We start from the raw sequence: 24,536 nt of genomic DNA on the forward strand, positions 1-24,536 counted from the left end.
ATATACATCACATCTCCCCCTTCACTTTAATTACATCACATCTCCCCCTTCACTTAATTTACTTCATAGTGGGTTTATGGAACGGGCTGCTGGAGGAGGTGGGTGATGCAGGTACCATCACAACATTTTTAAAAGGTTTGGACTGTTACGTGGATAGGAAAGGCTTGGAGGGATATAGGCCAAACACAGGCAGGTGGGACTAGTGTAGATGGGGCAAGATGGTCAGTGTGGGCAAATTGGGCTGAGGGGCCTGGCTCCAAGCTGTATGACCATGACTAATAATGTAAAATTCAGGAGAAACCGAAGATGAAGGGACACAGTCACTTACTTTCACAGTCATTCACTTTAAGTATTCCCCACCATCATCTCAGATACACAGATGCGTGCACAGTTAGAGCCAACCTGGAGATGCGTTCTGCTGATTGAGATTGACTGAGCATCAGTGGGCTTCTATCAGGAGGCTGGGTGGCTGTGCTCCACCATCTGTGCATCAACACATTACAGGGATTGCTGACATGCCACCCATGGCACTCATAATAGCTGTGAAGTGACAACCAGAATTCTGTCAGGTTGATAGCATCCTTAATTCCCATCCCTTCCACTCTGTTGGTGGCCTTGCTGTTGTCTGTTAGCCATGCAGTCAAGAAAGCTGTTTCTTGTAATGTGAGGTGGGCTTAAGCAGCCAAGATTATCGTGAACACCACCTCGGCTGCAGATCAGCAACTTCCATCAAGCATAGACTTTAAAGATACAGCATTGAAACAGCCCCTTCGGCCCAGCGAGTCTGTGCCGACGAGCGATCACCCCATACACTAGCACTATCCGACAGATTAGGGACAATTTACAATTTGTACTGCAGCCAATAAACCTACAAACCTGCTGTACGTCTTTGGAATGTGGGAGAAAACGAGGAAACAGGTGAAATGGGAAAAAACCCAAGTGGTTACAGGGAGAATGTACAAACTCCGTACAGACACCCTTAGTCAGGATCAAACTCGGATCTCTGGCACTGTAAGGCAGCAACTCTACCACTGTGCCACTGTGCTCCCCTTATTGCAGGCTCTAAGGCAGAACTGGGTATTAACACCAGCATAGATGAAGGTATTCAGAATGCCGGGACAAAGGAAACACACAAAGGTGATTAGTTGACACTTGGCATGGTTTTATATATAAATTTGGCTTAAGCATTGGTCTTTTATTTTTGCACTGTGACTGGATATTGCGAGAGAAGTGTATTTTTAGATGTTATGGAGTCACACAGCGTGGAAGCAGACTTTTCGGCCCAACTTGCCCACACTAACCAACATGTCCCATGTACACTAGTCCCACCTGCCTGCAATTGGTCCCTATCTAGACCTAACCTATCCTATCTATGTATCTGTCTAAATGTTTCTTAAATGTTGCGATAGTACCTGCCTCAACTAACTCTTCTATGACTTACCTTGTCATTGGCATTGAAGTTAGATTACAAAAATGCAAATGGGAAGCCCATCAAAAAAAGAGATGCCATTGTGGCCTCGTTTGTACTCTGCTTCTCCTCTTTGTCCTACCTCTGCTTCACAGCTGCCTTACATACAGCCAGTGTGAATCTGAGGCTTTATTACATCCAGATGTTCTGCATACAGACTTTGCCATTAGTTTTTTTTCCTCTTTCTTTGTAATCTCTCAACATTTAGCCATCCTGGAAGCATTATGTCTCGAGTCATAGTCATGCAGCACAGAGATTGCCCATGCCAACCAGGGTACCACTTAATCCCATCTGCCCACGTTTGGCCCATATCCCTTTTAACCTTTCCTATCCAAGTACCTGTCCAAATGTTCTCATAGCACCTGCCTCAACTACCTCCTCTGCTGCTCATTCCATATACTCCTATCCAAAAGGACAAATAATTAACCATGTAAAAGATGTTTAAATATCAAAATCTTATGATTTAGAATCTGAATCAATTGTGGATTTCCTTTTGAATTGTAAGGTAGGTTATTGAGATGTTAAATCATCTCAAAGCACAATCATAAGAAGTATTGGTGTGTTTTTCCATTGCTAATGGACAAAAATAATTTCCTGGGTACACTGAAAATATATTTATTGTTTATTCTGCTTCTGAACATAAAGCTCTTAAAAACACTCGTACACATCAATCTTCTAAATGGCAGTCGGAAATTAAATTTATAGTAACTAAATATATATTTTTTTGATTGCGCGGCAATGCCGATCTGACGGTATTGGTGTATGTATCACGTTTCAAATTTCTGTGGAAATAGATGCAATATTGCCGTCATCTTCATGACTGAGATGGTAGTTGATCACAGTGTCAGAGAAGACTGGGCTCTCCACCTTCCTTTGTTGATTCATGCACTCTTTCTAGGTAAGGTTGAATTTTATTTTTTAATGTTTGAAATTGGTAGAAATATATATATATGAATTTCTACCAGTGTAGGTTCTTGTGTTTCACTTATTATAATAGGTTGAAGTCTTCACAATATTGTAACATTTGTTAATTCCAATTTTCTTTCCTGTAAAACACCAGTAATCTGGCATTTGATTGTTTGGGAATCTTGATGGTGTGGTGTCTGGCTCAGTCAATATTCTGGAGTGTGAGCAAGGAGTCCTGAGTACCAGTGGGGTGTGCAGTCTCTCCCAGGGTGTTGATTGCAGCTGGGGTCAGGGTAACAGGGTCAGAACACTGGGTGGTTGGAGCATCAGTAGGTTTGTAGCCAGAAGGGGTACAGTACATTTGTATATTGAAACTCGCTGGGTTCTGTGGAAAGTTTATTATACTGCTGTGTAACATAGAAACAAATTGAAATAAAAGTGTTTGTTCATTAATAGGAATATCATCCAACAGACAGTAAAATCTTGACGCAGATGCTGGGATCTTGAGCAAAATACAAAATGCTGCAGGAACTTAGTGGGTCGGGCAGCCACTGTAGAAGGAATAGATAACCAATGTTTCGGGATGGGATCTTCTTACAAACTGATCTCCAATCAGTCTGAAGAAGGTTCCCAACCTGAAGCGTCATCTGTCCATTCCCTCCACGGATGCTGCCTGACCGCTGAATTCCTCCAACACATTGAGTTTAGCTTGAGTCTGAAAGATCTGCTAGTCCAATACTACCAAATGTCCCGAGTATGCCATGTTATCAGTGTTTTACTGCATGTGATATTTTAATTAAATTGTAATGATGTATTTAGGAAAATTTTATTTTAACAATAACGTTTTTCACTATACCTCAGTACACATAACAATAAACGAAACAAAACTAGATAATTAAAGTTTACTTTAAAAATCTCTATGAAATCAACCATATGAATATGTAAAAAACATTATTATTCTGCAGAACAATTTTACATTTTCATGTCTAACTGCAATGATCACATAACAAATGCATCAAAGTAGATATCATTAATATATTTTTCTCTCCTTTAGAATATTTGCTATGTTGTTAAATTTTCTTTGTTGTCTGGGCAAAGCACAAAATATGTCTTAGTGCTTGTCACTAGAAGCTATTGGGTATTCCCAGAAGATAGAGACACAGACATTGGAAAAAGATAATCTCAGTTTCTTTAAACAAACCAAGCAGGAAATTCTACAAGACTGTTTACAGGGAAATTTTAATTGCTTGGAGCACTTTCAGCTTAAAGATAGGCAGGAGATTGCTTTAAAAAAATATTTAAAGAGATGCATTTCTCCATTTTTTCCGATTTTTGATTTTAAAACAGGGAAGCTAGGTTGTTTAACTCTCCCCGATTCCTGACGAATAAAAAAAAAGCAAGAATGCCCAGATCCATGAGATAAATGCAATAAACATTTGTTCCTGAAATGGCAGATGTGTTCTCAAGGACATCTTGTTCCACATTTCATCATTCTCCAACCCCAGACACTACCACTTCTCCATTTGACTCCAGGCTTTGACTCCCTGCCAACTGCAGTCGTCCTGTGATCATTCCCAGATCACTCACTATCTCCAAATTCTTCCCACCCGCCACCATCCACATCCCGTGATCTCTGACTTTCTCTCATAGGGTGATACAGTGTGGAAACAGGTCCTTCGGCCCAACTTGACCACACTGGCCAACAATGTCCCAGCTACACTAGTCCCACTTGCCTGCGCTTAGTCCATATCCCTCCAAACCTGTAATTTCCATGTACCTGTTTCTTAAAAGATGGGAAAGTCCCAGCCCCAACTACCTCCTCTGCCAGCTTGTTCCTTACACCCACCACCTTCTGTGTGGAAAAGGTTACCCCTCAGATTCCTATTAAATCTTTTCCCCTTCACCTGTGTCCTCTGGTCCCCGATTCTCCTACTCTGAGCTAGTGATTCTGTGCATCTACCCGATCTATTCCTCACATGATTTTGTACACCTCTATAATATCCTCCTGTGCTCCAAGGAATAGAGACCCAGCCTATTCAACCTCTCCCTATAGCTCAGACCCTCTAGTCCTGGCCACATCCTCGTAAATCTTCTCTGAACACTTTCAAGCTTGACAATATCTTTCCTATTACATGGTGCCCAGAACTGAGCACAATATTCTAAATGCGGTCTCACCAACCTCTTATACAACTGCTTTTTGACCTCCCAACTTCTATACTCTGACTGATGAAGGCCAATGTGCCAAAAGCCTTTTTGACCACAATATCTGCCTGCGACTCAACCTTCAAAGAACCATGCACCTCTACTCCTAGATCCCTCTTCTCTATAACGTCCCAAAATGCAATACCTCACACTTCTCTGTATCAAATTCCATCAACCATTCCTCAGCTCACCTGGCCAAACGATCCAGATCCTGCTGCAATCTTTCACAACCATCTTTACTGTCTGCAAAACCACCCACTTTTGTATCATCAGCAAACTTGCTAATCTTGCCCTGTATGTTCTCATCCAAATCATTGATGTAGATGACAAACAGTAACGGGCCCAGCACCAAACCCTGAGGCACACAACTAGTCACAGGCCTTCAGCCCGAGAAGCAACCTTTCACCATCACCCTCTGCTTCCTTCCCTTCAATTTAAAACCCATCTGCTCCTTGGCTGTTTTCCTACCCAGCAGGCAACAAGCTTGCTAATGTGGTAGGTGCTAAGCAGAAAGCCTGTTAAAATATTAAAATTCCAGGACAGCTGAGAGATCCATACTTTGAGGTTTTGATTCTGATATCACCCATCAACCTTCCTATCCCCTCTCATTCCCACCTATGCAGCCTGGATCTTCGCAGCTCCAACAAGATATCTGAGCCCATATATCCCAGTAACTGCATATTTCTTATGCATCTTTAGGAAAGAAATAGAAATGACCAGTTATTATAATTTTCAAATCTGTCAGCATGATAATTATTGTTTAATATACCATTATAGCAGAACACCAAGAGTGGGAGAATCAAGAACCAGAGAACATAGGTTTAAGGTGAGAGGGAAAAGGTTTACTAGGAACCCGAGCAGTGGTTTCACATAGGGTATATGGAATGAGCTAACCGAGGAGGTAGTTGAGGCACGTACCATGACAGCATTCAAGAGACACTTGGACAAACACATGGATAGGAAAGCTTTAAAGGGATATGGGCCAAATGGAAATAATTGGGACCTGTTTAGATGAGGAGTCTTAGATGAGTTGGCCTGAAGGGCCTGTTTCTGTGCTTTATGACTCTATGACTAATAAGATTGTACCTAATGTGCTATTATGTATTTTGTAGGCCTTGATCATTATCGTCCAGAAGTGTTTGAACACAGCAAAAGATTACTTCTGCATCTCTTGATAGCTCTGTCTTGCAGTGAAAATTTCCATGCTGTGGCTACTGTCCTTCTGCTTAACAGGGAAGTCAGCGAAAGTAAAACACTCACAGTAAAACCAGCTTCCCCACCAGAATATCTCTATTCAGGTAAAAGTAAAGTTGAAATAAATTGTGGTTGCCTTGGGAGTTGATGAATTTATAAAATTAAGTCACAAATAACTTTAGACATTCAGAGGAGCAACTAGGAATGGGTAATGAATACATCCCTTTCCAGTGGCGTCTAGTGCTTAGGAGGTATATCTCAGTTCTTTATCATCATGGGACCTATAATCCTGGAACTCCCTGTAGCTCACTGAAGGTGGCAGCACATCTAGATAGGGTAGTAAAGAACACGTATAGTATGCTTACCTTCATTGTTAGGGGCATTGAGTATGAGAGTCAGGAAGCCAAGGTACATTTCTAAAGACTTTGGTTAGGCCTTATTTGAAGTATTGCGTACCGTTCTGGTCACCCCATTACAGGAAGGATGTGGAGGCTTTGGAGAGGGTGCAGAGGATATAGAGCAGAATAATGTGATGGGAAAGAACTGCAGATGCTGGTTTAATCGAAGGTAGACACAAAATGCTGGAGTAACTCAGCGGGACAGGCAGCATCTCTGGAGAGAAGGAATGGGTGACGTTTCCGGTCGAGTTTCAGCTGTAAGGAGCGGTCGGATAAACTCGGATTGTTTATATCTGGAACGTGGGAGGTTGAGGGAAGACTTGATTGCAGTATAGAAAATTATGAGGCATAGATAAGGTAAACAGAACCTTTTTCCCCAGGGTGAAAATGTCCAACATTAGAGGGGAAAGCTATAAGGTTAGAATGGAAAAGTTTACGCAGAGGGTGGTGGGGTCCTGGGATTTGCTGCCACGGGTAGTGGTGGAGGCAGATACGATAGTGAAGTTTAAGAGGCTTTTAGATAGGCACATGGAAGTGCAGAGCATCTAGGGATATAGACCATGTACAGGCAGATGTGATCAATTTAACAGCATCATATTCAGCACAAACATTGTGGGCCGAAGGGCCTGTTCCTGTGCTGTACTATTCTATTGTGTGGAGTATTTTCACCAGGTGGTTCAAGAGACAGCTCAACAATACTTTCCTGAGAGTAATTAGGGGTCGATAATAAAAAATGTTGGCGTTGGCGGACCTATATGTATGTTGAAACTCACAATGTGGCACCATGTGATTTGTATATTGATATTTGCGAAATTACTTCTGTTTCCTTGTACCAGGTGGTTTTAATTTCTTAAGAGAGTATCAGTCTTCTCCAGTTCCAGATTCAGGATTAAGCTCCAGTTCCACCTCTTCCAGTATCAGTCTGGGAGGGAGCAGCGGGAACCTACCACAAATCGCACAAGAGATGGAAGAGATTGGAACTACAGCTGAAGTAGACGAGAAAGCTCACAAGCTAATTGAGTTCTTAGCAACCAGGTAACTAATCATAAAACATGGGTTTCACCAGCTACATATTTCAGGCAGTTTGTTGGGGAACGATGAAATCTATGGCTAGACACGAGAAATAATGTGTCATGTTATACTATGTAAAATTGAAATAATTGACATTTTGTCACTAATGGAAAAGAATGTTGCAAACTTTATTCTGCATTCTCATATTTTCTCTTTGCTCTATCTATTCTACTAAGTATGGCTTGGTTATACTCATAATATGATATAATCTAATTAGATTGCATGCAAACATAAGCTTTTCATTGCATGTCGATACACATGACAATAATAAATCAATACCAATTTCTTAATTTCAGATATGATTAATTTTCGCCATTGGTTTTTTTCTGATGGTGTGGACCTCCAGCCTTCCAGGCTCATATAGTAAACGTGACTGCACTGTTTCGACTACCACCACATACACTCCACACATTACTTGCTTATATTTCAAAAGTAGGGAAGTCTCCAAAATAACTGATTTTAATGGCAGCCTTTATTGTGGCCTTGGATGTTCCATTTGTTTGTATCTTTTCCCAACCCAATACCAAAGTAGTGTGACCAACAAAATAGACTAGTTATGCCAGTAGAATTATTTTAGTTAGTTGGTTTATTATTGTTGTCACATGTACCGAGGTACAGTGAAAAGCTTTTTGTTGCTTGCTATCCAATCGAAGATAAGGCTATACATGATTAGAATCAAGCTGTTCACCGTGTACAGATAAAGAATAAAGGGTACAACATTTGGTGCAAGATAAAGTCTGCAGATCCACTTCAAGGACCCATTCCTTCTCTCCAGAGATGCTGCCTGTCCCGCTGAGTTACTCCAGCATTTTGTGTCCACTTTCGATTTAAACCAACATCTGCAGTTCCTTCCTACACACTTCTGGGACCAGCATGCAGAGAGTTCCCTGGCTTGGGTGCCATCTTTGGACAATGGCTTGAATTTTGTTAACAATCAAAATCCTAATCATGTGGACTTTAATAGAATTAGTTATAAAATAAAATTATTTTTTACAGGACATTTGGACCTCTTTGGTGCCATGAAGATATTACTCCAAAGAACTGCAATTCTAAAAGTGCGGAGGAGCTAACAAACTTCCTACGTCATGTGGTGTCTGTATTTAAGAATGTGAAATCAGGTATTTTACTTAACTATTTCAAGATATATACAGTTACAACAATATAATGTACATCTAAAATATAATTTTCTTCATTTTCCAGTAACTCAGCAGGTCAGAAAGCATCTGTGGAGAACATGAATAGGTGGCATTTCAGGTCAGGACCCTTCTTGAGGCAGGGCACAACCTCAGATCTGAAGACGGGTCCCTACCTGAAAGGTCAACAATCTATGTTCTCCAGAGATACTGCCTGACCTGCTAAATTGCTCCAGCACTTTCTGTCTTTTTTTGTGTGCCAAGGACCTCACCTCAGTTGTTAAAACGCAGCCTCCTGCCACCTGATAGCAGAATTATGCATTTGGCCAGATTAGGATTAGAAGATAATCAGCCATACACATTGTAATCACCCCAACAAGGTCAAGACATATCGGGTCAGGCAACATCTCTGAAGAAGCGTCCCGACCGATACGTCACCTATCCATGTTCTCCAGAGATGCTGCCTGACCTGCTGAGTTACTCCACCACTTTGTGCCCTTGTATAATCCAGCATCTGCAGTTCCTTGTTTCTACATACAAGGTACACTTTGTACATTGTGCCAATTCCACGTTAAATTAAAAGTTGTTTTTGAGATAGCAATTTACAGGATTTTTCCACTCTATTACTTAACATAAAATCATGTATAAAACTGTGTCATCGTATATAAAATAATGAGAGGAAGAGGTCATGTGGAAGCATAGTCTCTTGCCCAGAGTAGGTGAATCGAGGACCAGAGGACATAGGTTTAAGGTGAATTTGGAAAAGATTTAATAAGAATCTGGGGATTGCTTTTTCACACAAAGGATGGTGGGTGCATGGAACCAGCTGCCAGAGAAGGTAGTTGAAGCAGAGACTACCCCAACATTTAAGAAACAGTTAGACAGGTATATGGATAGGACAGGTTGGGAGGTATATGGACCAGGTGGGACTATAGTAGCTGGGACATGTTGGCGGTGTGGGCAAGTTGGACCGAAGGGCCTGTTTCCACACTATATCACTCTATGACTATGATTCTATAATATAAAATATTTTTTAAACCGTTGGTATTCTTTTTGTATTAAAATTGTTGCAATTTATAATAATTATAATACTTGGTCTCCCTGTTTTATCCCAGGTTGCTGTATGGAACAACGATTGAGTGAAGTTGCTCTACAGACTGCACTTTCGAGCTCATCGAGGCATTATGCAGGTCGGTCATTCCAAATCTTCAGGGCTTTGAAGCAGCCTCTATCTGCGCATGCCTTATCTGACCTCCTATCAAGACTAGTGGAAGTCATAGGAGAACACGGTGATGAAGTTCAGGTACACAATTAATATCTGATTCAGCGGTCAACAAACTAAAAGAAACTCACATTTTGAATAATTTCCCACATGGTGAAGTAGCTTGAATATCTACTGCGCATGTGGTTTTTTATATAATTGTGACTGCATCAGTTTCCTCCTGGTCCTGCAGTTTCCTCCCACATTCCAAAGACGTGCAGGATTTTAGGTTAATTAGCCTCTGTAAAAATAATGACCTTAATTTTATCCTCTTCCAATTCGTACAGCGAATTTAGTTTGTTGACTGTTTTAATATTTGTGCAAGAATGTATTTATAGGGTCATTTATTTTCAGTCAAAAATGTCAAGCAAGGGGGTAAAAACACTCTGATGGTCAAGGAGTTAACTCCAGTTTCTTTGCATCCACCACAGCAATTAAGATGAAAATTGTAGTGCCAGCAGTTTGTCATCTAACTGACAATGATTGACTTTGTTATCAATTTAACCCTCTCTCTGAAAGTTGTCATGAGTACCCAGCACCAGAATTAAAGTGCTTTTTTTTTGTGACGCCCATTAGTTCAGCGTATCAACAGTTTAGTTTAGTGATACAGCGTGGAAACAGGCTCATCGGCCCATCAGATCTGCACCTACCATGATCACCCATACACTAGTTATATCCTGCATACTCGGGACAAGTTACAGACGTTACAGATTACACACCTGCATGTTTTTGAAGTGTGGGAGGAAACCGGAGCACCCGGAGAAAACCTAGGTCACAGGGAGAACGCACAAACTCTGTACAGACAGCACCCGTGGTCAGGATGGAACTCGGGTCTCTGGCACTGTAAAGCGCTACACCATCATGCCACCTCGATAAACTTAATAGCTAGATTGATGTACAGAAGCTTGTGTGATGTGACACTATTACATTATATGTGTTTGGCACCTATTTGTCTACAAAAACAAACTGAGTAGTGGAAATATGAGCACTAATAATTGTTTACAACTCCACAAGTATTTCCAAGAGGAATTTTCAAGCTTAAGTATTTTAAACTAAATACTAAATAGCTCATCTATTTATGGTCTAACATTGTTATTATCATTTTTCACAAAGTCGGTGCTTCTGATCAAATCTCACATGAAACCAGAAAATCTATTATCTTTAAAAATAATTTGTATTAATGATATATATATATAAGACTTTGTAGTCTTAGGTCATCTTATCCTCTCCAGGTACATCAATGCCACTTACATTTAGTGTGGCTGAGAAATTCTGAGTGGAACTATGTTACTCCAAAATAGCAAAGGAGGCTCTTCTTATCGAGTCCACACGCAAGATTAGTAGTTGTTCAGCCAGAGCTGAACACACTTCCGGCATCTTCATACAATGGTATTTGTCTTGTCGCTTCTTGTGCATAGTGATGGAAAGATTGGTGGAAACAGGGCCGCGACGTGAACGCTCTTTCCTTGATCCTGCAAAGGAGGCTTAAAGCAGCTGATCCACACGTGCTCTTTGAAATTAACCACAACTGGGATTATTTTGTGGGGCTGTATGATTATTTAGCAAGCTTTACTCAGTAAAGTAATTTCAAATTTACTTGGATAGAATTATCATACAAAAGATGAATTGAATCTGTTGAAGAACTTGTTAAAATTATTGCTTACTAAACTGAACAATTCAATATTATTATTATGCCAGGGCTATGTAATGGAAGCACTTCTTACACTGGAATCAGGAGTTGACAATTTGGCAGACTGTTTGAAGAACAGTGATCTGTTAGCTGTTCTATCACGGTAAGAAGTTTTACCTCCATTGTGTTTTATGTGTGATATGATATTTCAAGAAAATATTTGCTGATGTACATACCAGATGTAGAATTATTACATAGCATTATTACTACAAGTAATTATCTGTGAATTATATTATATTTAACACTATAACCGCATTTAAAAGACAGGTACATGAATAGGAAAGATTTAGAGAGATCTGGGAAAAACGCAGGCAGGCAAATGGGGCTAGCTTAGATGGGCCGCCTTGGTCCGTGTTGTATGGCTTTGACTTTATTTATCTCTTTGTTTATTTTTCTTAGATCATCCTCTCCTGACTTCATGATGAATACTAAGCTGGCATCAAGCCGAAAGAGTACTGGGCAGTTAAACCTGACCTCGGGCATATTGGGCAGTGGTGGAATTACTGCTGAACGCAGCAGACACCAGAGAAGCTTCTCTGTGCCAAAGAAATTTGGTGTTTCAGACCGATCTTCTGATCCGCCACGCAGTGCTACATTGGATAGAATCCAGGCAAATGGGCAGCAAGTCGTGTTGAAAACCCGAAGCTCATCCTCCCTTAAAGACAACATAATTGATCCTACAAATATTAATAATCCTATGAATCTATTAGCCACGCTTTTCTGGTCTTCTGTGGCTTTGATGGAGTCAGATTTTGAATTTGAATATCAAATGGCACAGCGATTGCTAATTAAACTTCTGATTCATCTTCCTTTGGACAAGACAGAAACACGAGAGAGACTTGAAAAGCTACAAGGACAGCTGAAATGGACTAACTTCTCTGGGTTACAACAGCTATTGCTAAAAGGGTTTACCTCCCTGTCTACCACAGACCTCACTCTACAGCTCTTTAGTGAGCTAACTGCTGTTTCTCGAATACCAGTGGTAGATTTAACACAAGCAATCGGTAAATGCACAAGTTAGTTCTGATTATGAAATAATACTGTTTATGTTGAAGTGACCTTTTGTCATTGAATGTTTTTTAGCATTTATTAGTTGTTTGAACAAATGCTCAATATTGTATTTAATTAACACAGCCATAAGAAGACCCATTAACATTTTTAGACTTTAGAGATACAGCGTGGAAACAGGCCCGTCAGCCCACCGAGTCTGTGCCGACCAGCGATCACCCCGTACACTAGCATTATCCGACACTCCAGGGACAATTTACAATTTACAGAAGCCAATCAACCTACAAATCTGTACATCTTTGGAGTGTGGGAAGAAACAGGAGCAGCTGGAGAAAACTTGCACGGTCACAGGGAAAACATACAAACTCCATATAGACAGCACCTGGAGTCAGGATCGAACCCAGGTCTCAGGTGCTGTGAGGCAACAACTCTAGCGCTGCACAACTGTGCCTCCCCTAATGAAATTGCAATTTTGTTGTCTCTGTACTGTACACTGACAATGACAATTAAAGTTGAATCGGAATCGGAATCAGAATCGGAATGATTTTCAGAGGACTAGTACACAGATCTAAGGCAAAAATGTGGTGCATTCACAGTGCCCTCCATAATGTTTGGGACAAAGACCCATCATTTATTTATTTGCCTCTGTACTTCACAATTTGAGATTTGTAATAGAAAAATCACATGTGGTTAAAGTGCACATTGTCAGATTTTATTAAAGGCCATTTATATACATTTTGGCTCCACCATGTAGAAATTACAGCTGTGTTTATACATAGTCCCCTAATTTCAGGGCATCATAATGTTTGGGACACATGGTTTCACACATGTTCGCAATTCCTCAGGTGCACAATAATTGCCTCCTTAATGCAGATATAAGAGAGCTCTCAGCACCTAGTCTTTCCTCCAGTCTTTCCATCACCTTTGGAAACATTTATTACTGTTTATCAACATGAGGACCAAAGTTGTGCCAATGAAAGTCAAAGAAGCCATTATGAGACTGAAACAAGAATAAAACTGTTAGAGACATCAGCCAAACCTTAGGCTTACCAAAATCAACTGTTTGGAACATCATTAGGAAGAAAGAGAGCACTGGTGAGCTTACTAATCGCAAAGGGACTGGCAGGCCAATTAACACCTCCACAGCTGATGACAGAAGAATTATCTCTATAATAAAGAAAAATCCCCAAACATCTGTTCGACAGATCAGAAACACTCTTCAAGAGTCAGGTGCGGATTTGTCAATGACCACTGTCCGCTGAAGACTTCATGAACAGAAATACAGAGGCTACACTGCAAGATGCAAACCACTGGTTAGCTGTAAAAATAGGATGGCCAGGTTACAGTTTGCCAAGAAATACTTAAAAGAGCAAACAGAGTTCTGGAAGAAAGGTCTTCTGAACAGATGAGATGAAGGTTAACTTATATCCAGTGATGGCAAGAGCAAAGTATGGAGGAGAGAAGGAACTGCCCAAGATCCAAAGCATACCACCTCATCTGTGAAACACGGTGGTGGGGGTATTATGGCCTAGGCATGTATGGCTGCTGAAGGTACTGGCTCACTTATCTTCAATGTTGGTACAACTACTGATGGTAGTAGCATAATGAATTCTGAAGTGTATAGACACATCCTATCTGCTCAGATTCAAACAAATGCCTCAAACCCCATTGGCCGGCAATTCATTCTACCGCAAGACAATGATCCCAGACATACTGCTAAAGCAACAAAGGAGTTTTCAAAGCTAAAAAAATGGTCAATTGTTGTGGCCAAGTCAATCACCAGATCTGAATCCAATTGAGCAAGCCTTTTATATGCTGAAGAGAAAACTGAAGGGGACTAGCCCCCACAACAAGCATAACCTAAAGATGGCTGCAATACAGGCCTGGCAGAGCATCACCAGAGAAGACACCCAGCAACTGGTGATGTCCATGATTCGCAGACTTCATGCAGTCATTGTATGCAAAGGATATGCAACAAAATACTAAACATGACTACTTTCATTTACATGACATTGCTGTGTCCCAAACATTATGGTGCCCTGAAATGGGGGGACTATGTATAAGCACTGTTGTAATTTCTAAATGGTGAAACCAAAATGTATAAAAATGGCCGTTATTAAAATCTGACAATTTGCACTTTAACCACATGTGATTTTTTCTATTACAAATCTCAAATTGTGGAGTAGAGGCAAATAAATAAATGATGGGTCTGTTCCAAACATTATGGAGGGCACTGTAACTCTACTCCATGGGGTGAATTTCAATGCATTTATTGATCATAGTAATATTTTAGGTTCCCTTTGGGTTAATGACCTCAATTTAAATTTATAGCAAAATGTCATCCATGATAAAACCTTTATAGTTTGCTAGAAGCATGAAGGGCTGCCAGGGGTGATGGTGGAGGCAGAAACAGTAATGGCATTTAAGAGGCTTTTAGATAGGCATGTGGAAATGCAGGGAATAGAGGAATATGGATCACCTGCATGTAGAGATTAGTTTAACATGGCATCATGTTCAACGTAGACATTTTGGGCCAATGGGCCTCTTCCTATGCTGCACTATTCTATTTTCTATGAAATTAAGGAAACCTACTTATGTAAATTGCACAGTTTTCAATGTTATTCAGTGATTTATAATCTGCTCCTTAAATAATTTATGATATTTGTATGGTTATAGATTTTAAAATATTTAAATGATAAGGGACTTTTGGATAGGTGTATGGATGTGCAGGGAATGGAAGAATGTGGATTATGTGCAGACAGATAAGATTTGGTCCAGGCATCATGTTTGGCACAGACATTACAGATCAAATGGCCTGTTCCTGTGCTACACTGTTCTATATTCTATCAATAGTGTTTAGTTTAGTTTAGTTTAGAGATACAGCATGGAAACAGGCCCTTTGGCCCACCAAGTCAACGTTGACCATCAATCACCTGTTCACTAGTTCTATGTTATCCCAGCTTCACACCATACACATTAGGGACAATTTACAGAAGCCAATTAACCTACAAGCCTGCATATCTTTGGGATGTGGGAGGAAACTGGAACAAACCCATACAGTCACAGAGAGAATGTACAAACACCACAAAGACAGCAGCTGACATCAGGATCAAACCAGCGAGTCTGGCGCTGTGAGGCAGCAACTCTACCTGCTGTGTCACTGTGCCATCCTTATGTTCAGCATCAGACATTTTAAAGCTCATCTTTTTCAAATTTCATTTTATTGATAAGTACTTGAAATCTAGCAAGAAGTTAGCTTTAGCTTTAGAAGGTGATTGAAATGGAGTGATGGTGTAATAATCTTTCCATCATTTCACTGTTTCAGGATTCCCATTGAACGTTCTTTGCCTCCTTCCACATTTGATTCAACACTTTGATAACCCAACTCCATTTTGCAAAGATACTGCTGATCGGATAGCCCAGGTTTGTGGTACAGCAAGCTGATTCTTTATAAAGCCAAGATGTTTTACAATGTAAACATTGATTTTAAAAAAAAATTCTATTGTTCACTAGGTTTGTATTGAGGAAAAAAATCCTAAGCTTTCAAACTTAGCACATGTGATGACTTTATACAAGACCCACAGCTATACACGAGATTGTGCTACATGGGTCAATGTTGTTTGCCGTTACCTTCATGAATCATTCACTGACATCACTTTGAACTTGGTTACCTACATGGCAGAGGTACATGCAATACTTTTTCAACTACAATTTTGCATTCTTTACATGTTGTTTGTATTCTTTAGATGTGGATGTGAATATTGCCTAGATCAGGGTTTCAGCTACAATGAGAGGTTGGATAAACTTGGATTGTTTTCTCTGGAACATCGGAGATGGAGGGGAGACTTGATAAAAGTATAAAGAAGAAAATTATGAGAGGCATAGACAGGGTTGACAGTCAGAACTTTCTTCCCCAGCGTGGAAATGTCAAAGACCAGAGGGCATAGCTACAAAGTGAGATGGGGAAAGTTTAATGGAGATGTGAGGGGCAAGTTTTTACACAGAGAGTGGTGATGGCCTGCAATGTATTACCAGGAGTGGTGGTGGAGGCAGATACAATAGTGGCATTTATGAGACTTTCAAATAGGCACATATTTAATGTACAAGAAATAGAGGGATATGGATCATGTGCAGTGTTCACCCGATGCTGGAGTGTAAACGTGCTATATAAATAAAATTTACTTACTTACTTACTTACTACTATGTGCAGGCAGATAAGATCACTTTAACTTGGCATCATGTCCGGCACAAACATTATGGGCTGAAGGGCAATTTCCTGTGCTGTAATGTTCTATGTATGATCACATGTTTTAATCTTCTCACCCCTGGTTCTATATACCTTAGCCAGTTAAAATGCATAAAATCTGTGGTCAAAAACTCAAGCAAATGTATTTGCTCTTTAGGGCAGACATGAGAAGCAATATCTTTACTCAAAATTTAGTGAGTCTTTGCATTTCTCTTTCCAAAAGAATAGTGGAGATCAGTATACTCAGTTACTGAGGATGTTCTCTTAGATTTTGGGATGTATTAATGGAATCAAGGGCAGGATAGCAACATTGGGGATAAAGATCAAATGGGAGGCCAGGTACAAGTGGTTGTTTAACCTATATTTGCTCATTTAATGTTATTAATCCAGTTTTGAGAATATTAAAATTGTATTTCAATTAACATCATAATAGATGATCAATAAAAGGTGAAATCAACTTTTACATGAACTGATTAATGCACTTTTGACCTAACAGCTCTTGGACAAAGGACTTCCAAATATGCAACAGTCATTATTGCAAATCATTTACAGTCTTCTGAGCCATGTAGACCTAGCATCTATACCTGTCAAGCAACTCAACATGGAAGTCCTGAAGATCATTGAGAAATTTATTCAGGTAAAATATTAATCAACAAACAATTCTGTTTTTTGCTTCTGGCGTTCATGACGTTTGATGACAAATGGCAAACCAAAAATATCAAGCAGAATCAATCAGTGTTTCAATAATGAAACATGTTCCATATAATGAAATAGATTTATTGGGCTGACAATTGGTGTAATTTTAATACTTACTATTTAACAATTAAGGGATTGCAATGGTGATAATTGAGATTGCATGCTGTTTTCTGTTGATTACTGTGATATCTTCAGATGAAAGCATTCTCTGTTGAACTGAGTATAGAAGTTGGGAGGTCATGTTGCAGTTGTATAAGACATTGGTGAGACCGCATTTAGAATATTGTGTTCAGTTCTGGGCACCTGGTTATAGGCATGATATTGTCAAGCTTGAAAGGGTTCAGAGAAGATTTATGAGGATGTTGCCAGGACTAGAGGATGTGAGCTATAGGGAGAGGTTGAGTGGGCTGGGTCTCTATTCCATGGAGTGCAGGAGGATTAGGGGTGATCTTATAGAGGTGAACAAAATCATGAGAGGAATAGATTGGGTAGATGCACAGAGTCTCTTGCTCAGTGTAGGGGAATCGAGGACCAGAGGACATAGGTTCAAGGTGAAGGGGAAAAGATTTAATAGGAATCCAAGGGGTAACTTTTTCACACAAAGGGTGGTGGGTGTATGGAATAAGTTGCCAGAGGAGGTAGTTGAGGCGGGGACTATCCCATTTTTTAAGAAACAGTTAGACAGGTACATGAATAGGACAGATTTGGAGGGATATGGACCAAGCACAGGCAAATGGGACTGGTGTAGATGGGATATTGATGGCCGGTGTGGGCAAGTTGGGCCGAAGGACCGGTTTCCATACTGTATCACTCTATGACTATGAATTGGAACAATTGGATTGAATTTCCTTCTTGCATCCTATTGGACCTGAAAATCTATTATATCTACTACAAACCAACTGACTCCCGCAGCTATCTAGACTACACTTCTTCCCACCCTATTCCCAATTCCTCCGTCTATGCAGCATTTGCACCCAGTATGTTTTCCATACCAGGGCATCGGAGATGTCCTCATTCTTTGGGAAACGGGTTCCCCTCTTACATTATTGATTAGGCTCTCACTAGGGTCTCCTCGATATTCCGCAGCTCCGCTCTTGCTCCCCCTCCCCCCATTCATAACAAGGACAGAAGTCCCCCTTGTCCTCATCTTCCACCCCACAAGCCGTCGCATACAGCATTTACTCCTTCAACATTTTCGCCACCTCCAAAGGGATCCCACTACTGGCCACATCTTCCCATCTCCATCCCTTTCTGCTTTCCGCAGAGGCCATCCCTCCGCAACTCCCTGGTTAACTCATCCCTTCCCACCCAAGCCACCCCCTCCCCAGGTACTTTCCCCTGCAACCGCAGGTAATGCAACACCTGACCCGTTACCTCCCCCCTCGGCTCCATCCAATCACACAAATAGTCTTTCCAGGTAAGGCAAAGGTTCACTTGCACCTCATCCAACCTCACCTACTGTATCCTCTGTTCCAGGTGTTAACTTCTTTACATCGGTGAGACCAAGCGCAGGCTCAGCGATCATTTCGCTGAACACCTCCATTCAGTCTGTCTGAACCTACCTAATCTCCTGGTTGCTCAACACTTCAACTCCGCATCCCATTCCCAATCTGACCTTTCTGTCCTGGGCCTCCTCCATTGTCAGAGTGAGGCCCAGCACAAATTGGAGGAACAGCAACTCATATTTTGCTTGGGTAGTTTACACCCCAGCGGTATGAACATTAACTTCTCTAACTTCAAATAGTCCTTGCTTTTCCTCGCTATCCCCTCCCCCTTCCCAGTTCTCCCACCAGTCTTACTGTCTCTGACTACATTCTATCTTTGTCCCGCCCACTCCCCTGGGAAGGGTCTCGACCCGAAAAGTCACCCATTCCTTCTCTCCAAAGATGCTGCCTGTCCTGCTGAGTTACTCCAGCATTTTGTGTCCACCTTCGATTTAAACCAGCATCTGCAGTTCTTTACTACACAGACCTGAAAATTAGTTCCATTCTTGTAGGAGTTTGAAGCATGAAATTGTGCAGCAGGAAAAATCATTATTGGGCAATGATGCAGCCTTGTTTGACACTTTTCTTAACTGAGATTAGCTCTGCTGCTGAACCGTTTATTAGAACTATGACATCTACCATCATGAAGTGCATGTAAGATTTCTGTGAGCAGCCAAATTTGAGAAGTGTTTCTTAGTTCCCCTTGATAGAGTTAAAAGTTTTAGTGAGGTAAAAAAAAAGGCCATGTACAGTGGTTAGCATTGCTCCCTAAATTTTTCTTGAGGGTGACTTGCAATAAAGGTGATGTTCACTGTGCCTCTGTGTGAGTGGAATCCACACTGTGATTCGGGCAGCAGCTCTATGGGCACAAGAGGGAGGTTGTTGAATGGGACCCTGAGGTGACTTTGTAAAATACAGCAGAGTCATTCTCAGTAGTTACTACAGTAAGGAGAGCATATATATCAAATCCACAATCTTGGAAGAGCAGGTTATACTGGAGACCTCAGAGATGCTGTAATTGTAGCCATCTTCAGGAAGGGAGACTAGCCAGACTGTGCTCGTGACTACATACAGTTTTAGCTGTAAGAGCAAGCTGTAAGAAAGAAGCGATTGTTTGCTATTCATGGTGCCCATAAAAGAGCAAATAGAGTCAAATTACTTAATGACCATGAGCCACAACCTAGCACATACTCGCTCCACCCTCTCTAATAAAGCTTTTGTCAACTTTGGATGGAATTAGGACTCCATCCCCGAAGGAACAGAAAGAGGGAAAAATAAAGGTGAAAATCACCACAATAGATTTGTGAACCTTAACTGGAAATGGACAAGCTATTGATATTAAGAAACAATGAACTGTAGATGCTAGTTTGCCAAGGAAAGACACAGATAGCTGGAATAACTCAGCGGGTCAGGCAAGCATCCATGGAGAACATGGATAGATGATGTTTTGGGCGGGACCATTCTTCAGAGATGCTGCCTGACCCGATATGTCTTGATTATGTTGGGGTGACGACGATGCTTCTAACCATAATCTGGCCAAATAAAAAGAAGTAGTGTTTCAGTCTGATTGTGGGGAAGGTCTGAAGAAGGGTCCTGACGCAAAACATCACCTATCCATTTTCTCCAGAGATGCTGCCTGACCCGCTGAGTTACTCCAGCAATCTGTCTTTCCAAGCTATTGATATTTGTATGAGGGTGAATTTCAGACTGGTTTTCATCTATCATAAATATTTGAAATTTGAAAATAAATTGTCTTACCTTAACCTTTACAGAGTGCTCACTGGAAGGAGGCCTTAAATATCCTTAAACTAGTAGTCTGTCGATCTGCAAGTCTGGTCTTACCATCATGTCATGGTGACCTTTCCCAAGTGGATATGCATCGAATATGGAAAAACGCCTCACAAGAGTTGCCGGGGAAGACGCTAGAATTTCGCTTTGACATCTCTGAGGTAGGTTTTGTCTCTGACCCACTCCGTCATTTCCAAATCTATTCCAGTGCAAAGCCAATAACTTAATATTGCATCTTCAATGTTATATCTTTGCACTAAATTATGTACCTTTTATCCTTTACCTGTACGCAGTGGACAGCTTGATTGTAATAATCATGTATAGTTTTTTCTTTGACTGGATAGCATACAAACAAAATCTTTTCACTCTATCTTGGTACAAGTAACAATAATAAACAAAACTAAACCATCCTATCACCAACTAGAGAACGGTTCTGACCTACCATCTACCTGATTGCAGACGCGGACTATCTTTAATCAGACTTTATTGGACTTTAAGTAGACACAAAATGCTGGAGTAACTCAGCGGGACAGGCAGCATCTATGGAGAGAAGGAATTGGCGACGTTTCTTGTCGAGACCCTTCTTCAGACCGATGTCAGGGGACAAGGAAAGAATGTATGCGGAGACAGTAAGACTAGTGGAAGAACTGGGAAGGGGGAGGGGATGGAGAGTGAAAGCAAGGGCTACCTGAAGTTACACAATCCATGATTCCATTTATCCTGCATCTGTACACTGTGGACGGCACAATTGTATTCATGTATAGTCTTTTCTTTGACAGGATAGCTTGCAAAAATAAAAGCTTTTCATTGTTCGTCAGTACATTTGATGATAATAAACTAAACTAAACTAACAATGTTACAGTTTGGCCTGCTTTATCCTACTGAAATACCCATAGAACATAGAACAGTGCAGCACCTGAATAGGCTCTGTAGCCTGCAACGTCCATGCCACACATGATGCCAAGTTAGTATTTTCTTCTGACTGCACATGATCCCTACATATCCATGTGCCTATGTAAAAGTCTCTCATCCATTGTTTTTTTTAAGCTGCAGGCACCTCTATTAAAGGAAAGGTTTGTCACTATCTATCCTCCTCATAATTTTGTATACCCCAAACACCCTCAGCTTTCTCTGCTCCAAAGAAAACAAACTATGCCTATCCAGCTTCTTCTCATGGCTGAAATGCCTCATCACAGGAAACATTCTAATGAACCCCGTCTGCCCACGTTTTCCCTCCAGTGCAATCACATGGTGTGGTGACCAGATTTTAGACTTTAGAGATACAGTTGGAAACAAGCCTTTTGGCCCAGCGAGACCATGCCGACCAACGATCATCCCGTACACTAACACTATCCTATACACTAGGGACAATGTACAATTTTACCAAACCCAATTTAACTACAAACCTGTACATCTTTGGAATATGGGAGGAAACTGGAGCACCGACATGGTCACAGGGAGAACGTACAAACTCCACGCAGACAGCACCTATAGTCAGAATCGAACCCGGGTCTCTTGCACTGTAAAGCAGCAATCTAGTGTTGTGCCACCGTGCTGCCCGATCTGAGCACAGTACTCTTGCTGTGATCTAACTAAAGTGTTTTTTTAATTGTATCATAACCTCTCTGATCTCATAATCTATGCTGCAGCTAATGAAGGCAAGTATCCTGTATTCATTTTTAACCACCTTATTAATCTGTACAATTACCTTCAGGAAACCTTGGACATGCACTAATGTTCCTCTGTTCCTCAGTACTTTATATGCTCTGATGCTTTGTAACTTTGTCAGTGCCGTAGGTGGCTGCTAGTTGTATACATTGTTTATTTAAGCAAAGAATCTCACTGTGCCTAGTTACATGTGACAACAAAGTATTCCTATTCCTATTCCTAAATATCTTATCCGTATAGTCCTCCCTAAAAGCATTGCCTCACATTATTCAGGCTTGTGTTCCATCTGCCAATTCTATTCCTCCTTACCAAATGATCAAGATTGTTCTGGAGTAGAATCATTGAATCAAATCTGCAAGTTTAGTTTGGAGGTACAGCATGGAAAGAGGCCCTTTGGTGCACCGATCCAAGCCGACTATCGATCACCCGTTCACACCAGTTCTATGTTATCCCACTTTCTCATCTGCTCCCTACATGCTAGGGGCAATTTACAGAGGCCATTTAATATACAAACCCATACATCTTTGAGATGTGGGGGGGGGGAAGCCGGAGTACCCGGAGGAAATCCACAAGGTCACAGGGAGAATGTGCAAACTCCACACAGACAGCACACATGGTCAGGATCGAACCCGGGTCTCTGGCATTGTGAGGCAGCAGTTCTACCCACTGTGCCACCCTTACTTACTAACTACCTCCAAACCTACCAATGACTTATTTGCAGACTTACTAATTGTATCTTCTACATTTGCACTTCCAGATGTTTTTAAGTAAATAAAAGTAGTGTTAGTGGTTTGACATGTGAAGTTAACATATTTCTCTTGATTATTTTGGAGACTCCCGTGATTGGAAGAAGTTATGATGATTTGCATGGTCCATCAGGGAGGGATGGAAAGACTCGGGCTATCGCTGTCACAAGAAGCACCTCATCCACCTCATCGAGCTCGAATTCAAATGTTTTAGTTCCCGTGAGCTGGAAGAGACCCCAGTTCTCACAGGTATGGGTGAAATGCTTCATTTGCTGCATCACCAGCACTTTGTGTTGAAATTAGAGGTGAAATGTTCCCTGATGTACTGGTGATATAAAATAATATGAAAAAACATGCTAAAGTATTATCTTGCTTTAATATTAACACTTTATGTTCTCTTTTATAGAAAAGGACACGGGAAAAATTGGTGAATGTTCTCACTTTGTGTGGTCAGGATGTCGGCCTGACCAAAAATCCTTCTGTAAGTTGATACTATTTTTATGTGAGTAACTCTTAGCTGTGGCTCATAGAAACATAGAAAATTGGTGCAGGAGGAGGCCATTTGGCCCTTTGAGCCAGCACTGCCATTCATTGTGATCATGGCTGATCATCCACAATCAGTAACCCATGCCTGCCTTCTCCCCATATCCCTTGATTCAGCTAGCCCTTAGAGCTCTATCTAACTCTCTTTTAAATTCATCCAGTGAATTGGCCTCTACTGCCTTCTGTGGCAGAGAATTCCACAAATTCACAAGTCTCTGGGTGAAAACTTTTTTTCTCATCTCAGTTTTAAATGGCCTCCCCTTTATTCTTAGACTGTGGTCCCTGGTTCTGGACATTTTTCCTGCATCTAGCTTGCCCAGTCCTTTTATAATTTTATATGTTTCTATAAGATCCTTCTAAATTCCAGTGAATACAAGCCCAGTCTTTCCTCATATGACATCTTTCCAACAGATGGCTCAGTTGGTTGAACACTTGGTTCTGAATTAGAATGACAAAACTAGGCTGGCATTCCAGCACAATGGTGAGGATTGTTGCATTAGAATGTAGAACTGTAGAGCACAGGAACAGGTTCATCGGCCCACACTGTCTGTGCCGAACATGATGCCAAGCTAAACTAACCTCCTCCACCTGCACGTGATCCATAATCCTCCATTCCCAGCATATATTCATGTGCCTATCTAAAAGCCTCAAACACCACTACTGTATCACTGATATCGTGTTTAATAAGGCATTTGAAAGTAACATTATCTGAAATTATGTACAAAAGCAATTATTTCCAGATGGAGTGATTGTCCTTTGCAACCCAGACCCAATTTGAATGATTTTGGTTGGCCACTCCCAGGACAGCCTAGTCTTCTAGTGCAGCACTGGGACAGGATGGCTACCAGGGAAGCTATTTGATTGATCGATTGAAAGACACGGCATGGAAACAGGCCCTTTGTCAGCTGAGTCCACTTTCTCATTCACTCCCTGCACATTAGGGGCTATTTACAGGGAGCTAATTAACCTACAAACCCCGCATGTCTTTGTGATATGGGAGCAAACCAGAACACCCGGAGGACACCCATGTAGTC

General features: G+C 41.0%; 1 protein-coding gene across 9 annotated transcripts in view; it reads left to right on the forward strand.

Moving 5' to 3' along the window:
• The window catches only part of fry (FRY microtubule binding protein), a 433,098-nt gene that overhangs the window by 121,627 nt on the left and 286,935 nt on the right, over nt 1-24,536 (forward strand). For all 9 annotated transcript variants that reach the window (XM_033022865.1, XM_033022866.1, XM_033022859.1 and 6 more), the window contains exons 38-50: nt 2,263-2,366; nt 5,689-5,874; nt 7,005-7,203; nt 8,236-8,357; nt 9,488-9,675; nt 11,332-11,426; nt 11,723-12,327; nt 15,657-15,754; nt 15,845-16,015; nt 17,074-17,214; nt 20,530-20,706; nt 23,047-23,208; nt 23,366-23,440. In XM_033022865.1, coding sequence (XP_032878756.1) covers nt 2,263-2,366; nt 5,689-5,874; nt 7,005-7,203; nt 8,236-8,357; nt 9,488-9,675; nt 11,332-11,426; nt 11,723-12,327; nt 15,657-15,754; nt 15,845-16,015; nt 17,074-17,214; nt 20,530-20,706; nt 23,047-23,208; nt 23,366-23,440 — 2,323 coding nt within the window. The remainder of the gene's footprint in view (nt 1-2,262; nt 2,367-5,688; nt 5,875-7,004; nt 7,204-8,235; nt 8,358-9,487; nt 9,676-11,331; nt 11,427-11,722; nt 12,328-15,656; nt 15,755-15,844; nt 16,016-17,073; nt 17,215-20,529; nt 20,707-23,046; nt 23,209-23,365; nt 23,441-24,536) is intronic.

Source organism: Amblyraja radiata, chromosome 6 (assembly GCF_010909765.2).
Source record: "Amblyraja radiata isolate CabotCenter1 chromosome 6, sAmbRad1.1.pri, whole genome shotgun sequence".
In the NCBI taxonomy this organism is placed as follows: Eukaryota; Metazoa; Chordata; class Chondrichthyes; order Rajiformes; family Rajidae; genus Amblyraja; species Amblyraja radiata.